Here is a 13,356-nt window from a genome sequence, read left to right as displayed (position 1 = left end):
GGGGCAGAAGATACAATAGAAAACATAGACACAACTGTCAAAGATAATGTAAAATGCAAAAAGCTCCTAGCCCAAAACATGCAAGAAATCCAGGACACAATGAGAAAATGAAACATAAATATGATAGGTACAGAAGAGAGGGAAGACTCCCAAATTAAAGGGTAAGCAAATATCTTCAACAAAATTATACAAGAAAACTTTCCTAACCTAAAGAAAGAGATGCCCATAAGCATACAAGAAGCCTGTAAAAGTCAGATAGGACCAGAAAAGAAATTTCCCCTGTCACATAATAGTCAAAACAACAAATGCACAAAACAAAGAAAGAATATGAAAATGAGTAAAGGAAAAAGGTCAAGTAACATATAAAGGCAGACCTATAAAAATTACAAGAGACTTCTCACTATGAAAACCAGAAGATAATGGGAAGATGTCATACAGACCCTAAGAGACCACAAATGCCAGCCAAGGATACCATATCCACCAAAACTCTCAATTAACATAGATGGAGAAACCAAGATATTTCATGAAGAAATCAAATTTACACAATATCTTTCCACAAACCCAGCCCTAAAAAGGATAATATGTGGAAAACTCCAGCACAAGGAGGGAAGCTACACCCTAGAAAAAGCAAGAAAGTAATCCCCCTTGCAATGAAACCAAAAGAAGAGAGACACAAAAACATAATTCCACCTCTAAATAGGAAAAAACAGGAAGCAACAATCGCTATTACTTAATATCTCTCAACACAAATGGAGTCAATTCCCCAATAAAAAGAAATAGACTAACAGATTGGATACATAGAGAGGACACAGCATTTTGCTGCATACAGGAAACATACCTCACAGACAAAGACAGACACTACCACAGAGCAAAAGGCTGGAAAACAAATTTCCAAGCAAATGGTCTGAAGAAACAAGATTGAGTATCCATTCTATTATTGAATGAAATCTACTTTCAACCAAAAGTCATCAAAAAGATAAGGAAGGACACTTCATATTCATCAAAGGAAAAACCCACCAAGATGAACTCCAATACATAAATATTTATGTTCCAAATACAAGGGCACCGATATTCATAAAAGAAACCTTAACAGAGATCAAATCACACATTGCACCTCACACGATAATAATAGGAGATTTCAACACCCCACTCTCATCAATGGACAGATCGTGGAAACAGAAATTTAACAGAGACACAGAGAAACTAACAGAAGCTATGAAACAAGTGGACTTAACAGATATTTATAGAACATTTCATCCTAAAACAAAAGCTATATATCTTCTTCTCATCACCTCATGGTACCTTCTCCAAAACTGACCATATACTCAGTCACAAAATAGGCTTCAACAGATACAGAAAGATAGAAATAATCACATGCATTCTATCAGATCACCAGGTATTAAGGCTGGTCTTCAATAACAACAATAATAACAGAACGCCCACAAATACATGGAAGTTGAACAATGCTCTACTTAATGATTCCATGGATAAGGAAGAAATAAAGAAAGAAATTAATGACATTTTAGAATTTAGTGAAAATGAAGGCACAATATACCTGGACATGGGACATAGTAAAAGCAGTGCTAAGAGGAAATCTCAAAGCTCTGAGTGCATCCAAAAAGAAACAGAAGAGAGCGTATATCAGTAGCTTGATGGCACACCTAAAAGTTCTAGAAAAAAAAGAAACAAATACACTCAAGAGGAGTAGAAGGCAGGAAATAATCAACCTCAGGTCTAAAATCAACCAAGTAGAAACAAAAAGGATTGTACAATGAATCAACAAAACTAGGAGCTGGTTCCAAGAGAAAATCAACAAGATAGATAAACCCTTAGCCAGAATAAACTGACAGGAAAGAAAGTGTATCCAAATTAACAAAATCAGAAATGAAAAGGGAGACATATCAACAGAATCTGAGGAAATTCAAAAAAATCATCAGATCCTACTATAAAAGCCTATATTCGGCAAAAGTGAAAAGTTTTGAGGAAATGGCAATTTTCTAGAAAATTATCAGGTACAAAAGTTAAATCAGGAACAGATGAACCATCTAAACAATCCATAATTACTAAAAAAAATAGAAGCAGTTATTAAAATTCTCCCAACCACAAAGAGCCAAGGACCAGATGGATTTAGTGCAGAATTCTACCAGGCCTTCGTAGAAGACCTCATACCTGTACTGTCCAAACTATTCTACAAAATAGAAACAGATGAAACACTACCAAATCACTTCTATGAAGCTACAATTACTCTTATACCTAAACTAACAAAGACCCAACAAAGAAATAGAACTTCAGGGAAGTCCCACACCGGCGGATCCCGGACCGCAGCAGCTCTCTGCTCCCAAACCCCGTGGGAGAGAGACCTCACCGCCTGATCAGGTGGGCACTCCTGAGGCTGCAGAGCGGAGGAGACCACCAACACTGCACACCCCTGCCCACATCCCTGGCCCAAGAGGCAACTGTATAAGGCCTCTGGGTTCCCGTAGGGGAGGGCCCGGGAGCGGCAGGACCCCTGCGCCTGAGACACTGCCAGAACCTGAAGGAAACAGACCGGATAAACAGTTCTCTGCACCCAAATCCCATGGGAGGGAGAGCTGAACCTTCAGAGAGGCGGACACGCCTGGGAAACCAGAAGAGACTGCACTCTGTGCACATCCAGGCGCCAGAGGAAAACACCAAACGTCATCTGAAACCCTGGTGCACAGAGGCTCCCGGAAGGAGCGGCACAGATTTTCCCGGTTGCTGCCACAGCGGAGAGGACTTAGGCAGTACCCCACGAGCAAACTTGAGCCTTGGAACCACAGGTAGGACCAATTTTTCCCCTGCAAGAAACCTGCCTGGTGAACTCAAGACACAGGCCCACAGGAACAGCTGAAGACCTGTAGAGAGGAAAAACTACACGCCCGAAAGCAGAACACTCTGTCCCCATAACTGGCTGAAAGAAAACAGGAAAACAGGTCTACAGCACTCCTGACACACAGGTTATAGGACAGTCTAGCCACTGTCAGAAATAGCAGAACAAAGTAACACTAGAGATAATCTGATGGCGAGAGGCAAGCACAGGAACCCAAGCAACAGAAACCAAGACTACATGGCATCATCGGAGCCCAATTCTCCCACCAAAGCAAACACGGAATATCCAAACACACCAGAAAAGCAAGACCTAGTTTCAAAATCATATTTGATCATGATGCTGGAGGACTTCAAGAAAGACATAAAGAACTCCCTTAGAGAACAAGTAGAAGCCTACAGAGAGGAATCGCAAAAATCCCTGAAAGAATTCCAGGAAAACACAATCAAACAGTTGAAGGAATTAAAAATGGAAATAGAAGCAATCAAGAAAGAACACATGGAAACAACCCTGGACATAGAAAATCAAAAGAAAAGACAAGGAGCTGTAGATACAAGCTTCACCAACAGAATACAAGAGATAGAAGAGAGAATCTCAGGAGCAGAAGATTCCATAGAAATCATTGACTCAACTGTCAAAGATAATGTAAAACGGAAAAAGCTACTGGTCCAAAACATACAGGAAATCCAGGACTCAATGAGAAGATCAAACCTAAGGATAATAGGTATAGAAGAGAGTGAAGACTCCCAGCTCAAAGGACCAGTAAATATCTTCAACAAAATCATAGAAGAAAACTTCCCTAACCTAAAAAAAGAGATACCCATAGGCATACAAGAAGCCTACAGAACTCCAAATAGATTGGACCAGAAAAGAAACACCTCCCGTCACATAATTGTCAAAACACCAAACGCACAAAATAAAGAAAGAATATTAAAAGCAGTAAGGGAAAAAGGTCAAGTAACATATAAAGGCAGACCTATCAGAATCACACCAGACTTTTCGCCAGAAACTATGAAGGCCAGAAGATCCTGGGCAGATGTCATACAGACCCTAAGAGAACACAAATGCCAGCCCAGGTTACTGTATCCTACAAAACTCTCAATTAACATAGATGGAGAAACCAAGATATTCCATGACAAAACCAAATTTACACAATATCTTTCTACAAGTCCAGCACTACAAAGGATAATAAAGGGTAAAGCCCAACATAAGGAGGCAAGCTATACCCTAGAAGCAAGAAACTAATCATCTTGGCAACAAAACAAAGAGAATGAAAGCACACAAACATAACCTCACTTCCAAATATGAATATAACGGGAAGCAATAATCACTATTCCTTAATATCTCTCAATATCAATGGCCTCAACTCCCCAATAAAAAGACATAGATTAACAAACTGGATACGCAACGAGGACCCTGCATTCTGCTGCCTACAGGAAACACACCTCAGAGACAAAGACAGACATTACCTCAGAGTGAAAGGCTGGAAAACAATTTTCCAAGCAAATGGTCAGAAGAAGCAAGCTGGAGTAGCCATTCTAATATCAAATAAAATCAATTTTCAACTAAAAGTCATCAAAAAAGATAAGGAAGGACACTTCATATTCATCGAAGGAAAAATCCACCAAGATGAAGTCTCAATCCTAAATATCTATGCCCCAAATACAAGGGCACCTACATATGTAAAAGAAACCTTACTAAAGCTCAAAACACACATTGCACCTCACACAATAATAGTGGGAGATTTCAACACCCCACTCTCATCAATGGACAGACATGGAAACAGAAATTAAACAGAGATGTAGACAGACTAAGAGAAGTCATGAGCCAAATGGACTTAACGGATATTTATAAAACATTCTATCCTAAAGCAAAAGGATATACCTTCTTCTCAGCTCCTCATGGTACTTTCTCCAAAATTGACCATATAATTGGTCAAAAAACGGGCCTCAACAGGTACAGAAAGATAGAAATAATCCCATGCGTGCTATCGGACCACCACGGCCTAAAACTGGTCTTCAATAACAATAAGGGAAGAATGCCCACATATACGTGGAAATTGAACAATGCTCTACTCAATGATAACCTGGTCAAGGAAGAAATAAAGAAAGAAATTAAAAACTTTTTAGAATTTAATGAAAATGAAGGTACAACATACCCAAACTTATGGGACACAATGAAAGCTGTGCTAAGAGGAAAACTCATAGCGCTGAGTGCCTGCAGAAAGAAACAGGAAAGAGCATATGTCAGCAGCTTGACAGCACACCTAAAAGCTCTAGAACAAAAAGAAGCAAATACACCCAGGAGGAGTAGAAGGCAGGAAATAATCAAACTCAGAGCTGAAATCAACCAAGTAGAAACAAAAAGGACCATAGAAAGAATCAACAGAACGAAAAGTTGGTTCTTTGAGAAAATCAACAAGATAGATAAACCCTTAGCCAGACTAACGAGAGGACACAGAGAGTGCGTCCAAATTAACAAAATCAAAAATGAAAAGGGAGACATAACTACAGATTCAGAGGAAATTCAAAAAATCATCAGATCTTACTATAAAAACCTATATTCAACAAAACTTGAAAATCTTCAGGAAATGGACAATTTCCTAGACAGATACCAGGTATCGAAGTTATATCAGGAACAGATAAACCAGTTAAACAACCCCATAACTCCTAAGGAAATAGAAGCAGTCATTAAAGGTCTCCCAACCAAAAGGAGCCCAGGTCCAGACGGGTTTAGTGCAGAATTCTATCAAACCTTCATAGAAGACCTCATACCAATATTATCCAAACTATTCCAGAAAATTGAAACAGACGGAGCCCTACCGAATTTTTTCTATCAAGCCACAATACTCTTATACCTAAACCACACAAAGACCCAACAAAGAAAGAGAACTTCAGACCAATTTCCCTTATGAATATCGACGCAAAAATACTCAATAAAATTCTGGCAAACCGAATTCAAGAGCACATCAAAACAATCATCCACCATGATCAAGTAGGCTTCATCCCAGGCATGCAGGGATGGTTTAATATAAGGAAAACCATCAACGTGATCCATCATATAAACAAACTGAAAGAACAGAACCACATGATCATTTCATTAGATGCTGAGAAAGCATTTGACAAAATTCAACACCCCTTCATGATAAAAGTCCTGGAAAGAATAGGTATTCAAGGCCCATACCTAAACATAGTAAAAGCCATATACAGCAAACCAGTTGCTAACATTAAACTAAATGGAGAGAAACTTGAAGCAATCCCACTAAAATCAGGGACTAGACAAGGCTGCCCACTCTCTCCCTACTTATTCAATATAGTTCTTGAAGTTCTAGCCAGAGCAATCAGACAAGAAAAGGAGATCAAGGGGATACAGATCGGAAAAGAAGAGGTCAAAATATCACTATTTGCAGACGACATGATAGTATATTTAAGTGATCCCAAAAGTTCCACCAGAGAACTACTAAAGCTGATAAACAACTTCAGCAAAGTGGCTGGGTATAAAATTAACTCAAATAAATCAGTTGCCTTCCTCTATACAAAAGAGAAACAAGCCGAGAAAGAAATTAGGGAAACGACACCCTTCATAATAGACCCAAATAATATAAAGTACCTCGGTGTGACTTTAACCAAGCAAGTAAAAGATCTGTACAATAAGAACTTCAAGACACTGAGGAAAGAAACTGAAGAAGACCTCAGAAGATGGAAAGATCTCCCATGCTCATGGATTGGCAGGATTAATATAGTAAAAATGGCCATTTTACCAAAAGCAATCTACAGATTCAATGCAATCCCCATCAAAATACCAATCCAATTCTTCAAAGAGTTAGACAGAACAATTTGCAAATTCATCTGGAATAACAAAAAACCCAGGATAGCTAAAGCTATCCTCAACAATAAAAGGACTTCAGGGGGAATCACTATCCCTGAACTCAAGCAGTATTACAGAGCAATAGTGATAAAAACTGCATGGTATTGGTACAGAGACAGACAGATAGACCAATGGAATAGAATTGAAGACCCAGAAATGAACCCACACACCTATGGTCACTTGATTTTTGACAAAGGAGCCAAAACCATCCAATGGAAAAAAGATAGCATTTTCAGCAAATGGTGCTGGTTCAACTGGAGGTCAACATGTAGAAGAATGCAGATCGATCCATGCTTATCACCCTGTACAAAGCTTAAGTCCAAGTGGATCAAGGACCTCCACATCAAACCAGACACACTCAAACTAATAGAAGAAAAACTAGGGAAGCATCTGGAACACATGGGCACTGGAAAAAATTTCCTGAACAAAACACCAATGGCTTATGCTCTAAGATCAAGAATCGACAAATGGGATCTCATAAAACTGCAAAGCTTCTGTAAGGCAAAGGACACTGTGGTTAGGACAAAACGGCAACCAACAGATTGGGAAAAGATCTTTACCAATCCTATAACAGATAGAGGCCTTATATCCAAAATATACAAAGAACTCAAGAAGTTAGACCGCAGGGAAACAAATAACCCTATTAAAAAATGGGGTTCAGAACTAAACAAAGAATTCACAGCTGAGGAATGCCGAATGGCTGAGAAACACCTAAAGAAATGTTCAACATCTTTAGTCATAAGGGAAATGCAAATCAAAACAACCCTGAGATTTCACCTCACACCAGTGAGAATGGCTAAGATCAAAAACTCAGGTGACAGCAGATGCTGGCGAGGGTGTGGAGAAAGAGGAACACTCCTCCATTGTTGGTGGGATTGCAGACTGGTAAAACCATTCTGGAAATCAGTCTGGAGGTTCCTCAGAAAATTGGACATTGAACTGCCTGAGGATCCAGCCATACCTCTCTTGGGCATATACCCAAAAGATGCCTCAACATATAAAAGAGACACGTGCTCCACTATGTTCATCGCAGCCTTATTTATAATAGCCAGAAACTGGAAAGAACCCAGATGCCCTTCAACAGAGGAATGGATACAGAAAATGTGGTACATCTACACAATGGAATATTACTCAGCTATCAAAAACAACGAGTTTATGAAATTCGTAGGCAAATGGTTGGAACTGGAAAATATCATCCTGAGTGAGCTAACCCAATCACAGAAAGACATACATGGTATGCACTCATTGATAAGTGGCTATTAGCCCAAATGCTTGAATTACCCTAGATCCCTAGAACAAACGAAACTCAAGACGGATGATCAAAATGTGAATGCTTCACTCCTTCTTTAAATGAGGAAAAAGAATACCCTTGGCAGGGAAGGGAGAGGCAAAGATTAAAACAGAGACTGAAGGAACACCCATTCAGAGCGTGCCCCACAAGTGGCCCATACATATACAGCCACCCAATTAGACAAGATGGATGAAGCAAAGAAGTGCAGACCGACAGGAGCCGGATGTAGATCGCTCCTGAGAGACACAGCCAGAATACAGCAAATACAGAGGCGAATGCCAGCAGCAAACCACTGAACTGAGAATAGGTCCCCCGTTGAAGGAATCAGAGAAAGAACTGGAAGAGCTTGAAGGTGCTCGAGACCCCAAAAGTACAACAATGTCAAGCAACCAGAGCTTCCAGGGACTAAGCCACTACCTAAAGACTATACATGGACTGACCCTGGACTCTGACCCCATAGGTAGCAATGAATATCCTAGTAAGAGCACCAGTGGAAGGGGAAGCCCTGGGTCCTGCTAAGACTGAACCCCCAGTGAACTAGACTATGCGGGGAGGGTGGCAATGGGGGGAGGTTTGGGAGGGGAACACCCATAAGGAAGGGGAGGGGGGAGGGTGATGTTTGTCCGGAAACCGGGAAAGGGAATAACACTTGAAATGTATATAAGAAATACTCAAGTTAATAAAAAAAAAAAAAAGAAATAGAACTTCAGACCAATTTCCCTTATGAATATCGATGCAAAGATACTCAATAAAATTCCTACAAACCGAATCCAAGAAAACATCAAAATGATCATCCATCATGATCAACTAGGCTTCATCCCAGGGATGCAGAGATGGTTTAATATATGAAAATCCATCAGTGTAATCCACTATATAAGCAAACTCAAAGATAAGAACCACATGATCATTTCATTAGATGCTGAGAAAGCATTTTACAAAATTCAATACCCCTTCATGATAAAAGTCCTGAAAAGATCAGGAATTCAAGGCCCATAGTTAAACATAGTAAAAGCAATATACAGCAAACCAGTAGCTAACATTGAACTAAATGGAGAGAAACTTGAAGCAATCCCACTAAAACCATGGAATAGACAAGGCTGCCTCTACCTACTAATTCAATATAGTATTGAAAGTTCTAGCCAGAGTAACCAGTTGAGGATAGCAGGTCAAAGGAATACGAATTGGAAAGGAGGAAGTCAAAATATCACTATTTGCAGATGATATGATAGTAAATATAAGTGACCCCAAAAGTTCCACCAAAACACTACTAAGCCTGATAAACAACTTCAGCAAAGTGGCTGGGTATAAAATTAACTCAAACAAATCAGTAGCCTTCCTCTAATCAAAGGATAAACAGGCTAGGAAAGAAATTATGGAAATGATACCCTTCATAATAGTCTCAAATAATATGAAACACCTCAGTGTGACTCTAACCAAGCAAGTGAAAGATTTGTATGATAAGAACTTCAAGTCTCTGAAAAAAGAAATTGAAGAAGATATCAGAAGATGGAAAGATCTCCCATGCTCATGGATTGGCAGGATTAATATAGTAAAAATAGTCATTTTGCCAAAAGCAATCTACAGATTCAATGCAATCCCCATCAAAATTCCAACTCAATTCTTCATAGAGATAGAAAGAGCAATTTGCAAATTTATTTGGAATAACAACAAAGACAGGATAGCAAAAACTATCCTCAACAATAAAACAACTTCTGGCAGAATCACCATCCCTGACGTCAAGCACTATTACAGAGCAATAGTGATAAAAAAAACTGTACGGTATTAGTACAGAAAGATAGATCAGTGGAATAGAATTGATAGTTGTAACCCCAGTGCAAGGGAATATCGGGGGGGCGGTAAGGGGGTGGATGGGGAGGGGAACACCCTTAATAGAAGTAGGGGAGTGTGAGGGGATAGGGTGCTTATGGACTGGAAACCAGAAAAGGGGATAACATTTGAAATGGTAATAAAGAAATATCCAATTAATACAAAAGAATTGAAGACCCAGAAAAGAACCCACATATTTATGATTTTTGACAAAAGAGCTAATACCATGCAATGGATAAATGATAACATTTTTTGACATATGGTGCTGCTTCACCTGGCAGCCAGCATGTAGAAGAATGCAATTCAATCCATTCTTATTGCTCCATACAAAGCTCAAGTCCACTTGAAGCAAGGGCCTCCACATAAAACCAAATATACTCAAACTAGTAGAAGAAAAAGTGGGGAAGAACTTCAACACATGGGCACTAAGGAAATTTTTCTGTAGAGAACACCAATGGCTTATGCTTTAAGATCAAGAATAGACAAATGGGACTACATAAAATTGCAAAGCTTCTGTAAGGCAAAGGACACTGTCATTAGGACAAAACAGCAACCAACAGATTGAGAAAAGATCCAATATTTACAAAGTACTCAAGAAGCTAGACTCTATTAACCCTATTACTAGTTATAACCCTATTAAAATGTGATTCAGAGCTAAACAAAGAATTCTCAGCTAAGGAATTGGAATGGCTGAGAAGTATCTAAAGACATGTTCAACCTCCTTAGTCATCAGGAAAATGCCAATCAAAACCACCCTGTGATTTCACCTCACACCAGTTAGAATAGCTAAGATAAAAAAAAACTCAGGTGACAACAGATGCTGGTGTGTATGTGGAGAATAAAAGCACTTTTCAATTGTTGGTGGAATTGCAAGCTATTTCAACCACTGTGGAAATCGGTCTGGAAGTTCCTCAAAAAATTGGACATAGTACTTCCTTAGTACCATGCTATACCACTCCTGGGCATATACCCAAGCAATTCTCCAACATATAACAAGGATACATGTTCCACTATATTCATAGCAGCCTTATTTTTATAGCCAGAAGGTAGAAAGAACTCAGATGTCCTTCAAGAGAGGAATGGATACAGAAAATGTAATACATTTAAACAATGGAGTACTACTCAGTTCTTAAAAACAATGACTTCATATAATTTTTAGGAACTAGAAACTATCATCCTGTGTGTGGTAACACAATCACAAAAAACACACATGGTATGCACTCACTGATAAGTGGATATTAGCCCAAAAGTTCAAATTACCCAAGATACAATCCAAAGACCACATGAAGCTCAAAAAGAAGGATGACCAAAGTGAGGATGCTTCAGTTTTCCTTAGAAGAGGGAACAAAATATTCATAAGAGGCCATTCAGAGCCTACCCTACCTGTGGATCCAGCAATTAAACATACAGTCAACAAACCCAGACAATATTCCTGATGCCAAGAAGTGCGTGCTGACAGGAACCTGATATAGCTATCTCCTGAGAGGCTGTGCCAGAGCATGATGAATGCAGAAGTGAATGTTTACAGCCAGTCATTGAACTGAGAACAGGGTCTTTATTGGAGGAATCAGAAAGGATTTAAAGAGCAAACCCATTAGAACAACAATACCAACCAACCAGAGCCCCCAGTTACTAAACCACCATCCAAAGAGTACAGATGGATAGACCCATTACTCTGCCTGCATGTGTAGCACAGGATGGCCTTGTTGGGAAGAAATGGGAGAAGCCCTTGGTCCTGCCAAGGCTGGACTCCCCAATGGACTCCCCGAATTTCAGAGCAGGAAATCAGGAAAGGGTGGGGGGAAGGGTGGGGGAAGGGAGGGGGAGGGGTGGGGGGACATCCTCATAGAAGAAGTGGGGGGGAATGGGATAGGAGTTTTATGGATGGTAAACTGGCAGAGGGGATAACATCTAAAATGTAAATTAAAAATTCAATATAAAAATGTTCAAAGCATAGCAAAAAAAATAAAATAAAATAAAGTTTGGTAACACATCTTCCATGCATGCATGCACTTGCCTGTTCCATTTGAGATTTCATTTTCTGGGCAGAGGCTGCATTCAAAACAGCAGGCATACTTGCCATCATGAAAAGATTTCCTAAATCCAGGACTACAATTTTCACTGCATACAGATGTGGGAATCTAAGGAAATCAGAGACGTGAAGAATTATTCTAGAAAACTCTTCTTGAAGCCTGTGAAGACCATTTAAACACACTCAAAAGTCATCAGCTGTACCCACACTCTAGCTTCCATTTTTAGTACAAGAATCTTCCTGCTTCTCCTGCGGCCAAACCTAGGAGCAGCCAACCCTAGGAGCTGCCAACTCTAGGAGCAGCCAACCCTAGGAGCAGCAGGAGAAGAGTCCTTAGTGACTTTCCTGCTACATCCCATTAAAAAATCCAACACTAGGAAACTGTACTCTAGCCCCTACATAGGAGGCCTCCAACCACCAACACCTCAGGCCATACTTATACTAGGGACTTCAAAGACCACACAGGCCAGAACCTAAAAGAGTAAGACCTCCTGAGCCTTAGCTATTTCTAGTCACCATAATCCCAGTCTCTGTGGGCCAGAATAGAACATGGAAATAGAAACCAAGGGGAAAAGACCTAAAATATATTCATTCACCAAAGATGAACATAGAAATTAGCATCTACAACTATACCTGCAAAGTTCTCATGGGGAAATGGCAGCTTAAGAACATGAGAAGCAGCAGGTACGGTACTATAACAACACTATAGCCCAGCTGCAGTGCTACAGTAAGGCCTATAAAGTGACACAGCTGAATCACAGAACTTGTTTTTACATCCAATTTTATAAATATGAGAGTGGCCTTTAAAGAGGAAAATAATTCATCTCTTAAAGATATATGGGAAAATACAATCAAATAGTTGACAGAAATGAATAAAACTATTCAAAACATGAAAATGGAAATAGACACAATAAAGAAAGCACAAACTGTGGGAATCCTGAGATGGAAAACCTAGATAAGCAAATATAAACTATAAGCATTCTCGAACAAAATACAAGAGGTAAAAAAGAAAAGTTCGCAGCACTAAATGCCTTCATGAAAACTGATTAATATCTCATACTAACAACTTAACAGCAATCAGGAATGTTCTAGATCACCAAAGTGAAAACAAACATGATCAAGAGGAGTAGATGGTAGTTAATAATAAAATCAAATGCAGGTATGACATTAATAAAATTGAAACAAACTGAAAAAAAACAAAGAATCAATAAAACAAAGAGTTGGGTATTCAAGAAAATCAACAAGACTTAGTTTAGTATCTGAGGAATGATTTAAGGAAGATGCCTGAAGATGGCGAGACTTTCCATAAAACAATAAACTTTTAGTCAAACTAAAAGCCACAGAAAGAATATCTAAATTATCAAATCAAAAATGAAAAGGAGGGCGTAATGGACACCAAGGAAATGCAAAGAGAAATTAGAACTTATCCCAAAATCTATATGCTACATAACAATAAAATCTAAATGAAATGGACAATTTACTTTGCAGATA

At 39.2% G+C, this 13,356-nt stretch overlaps 1 protein-coding gene across 2 annotated transcripts in view; it reads right to left on the bottom strand.

The window, feature by feature from the left end:
* The window catches only part of Vom2r79 (vomeronasal 2 receptor, 79), a 49,657-nt gene that overhangs the window by 15,910 nt on the left and 20,391 nt on the right, over nt 1-13,356 (bottom strand). Inside the window, 1 exon segment of one of the 2 annotated variants that reach the window (NM_001099504.1) lies at nt 11,824-11,974. In NM_001099504.1, coding sequence (NP_001092974.1) covers nt 11,824-11,974 — 151 coding nt within the window. 2 annotated transcript variants of the gene reach the window in all.

Source organism: Rattus norvegicus, chromosome 9 (genome assembly GCF_021556685.1).
Source record: "Rattus norvegicus strain SHRSP/BbbUtx chromosome 9, alternate assembly SHRSP_T2T, whole genome shotgun sequence".
NCBI lineage: Eukaryota > Metazoa > Chordata > Mammalia > Rodentia > Muridae > Rattus > Rattus norvegicus.
This window is presented reverse-complemented; position numbering and strand designations above follow the sequence as displayed.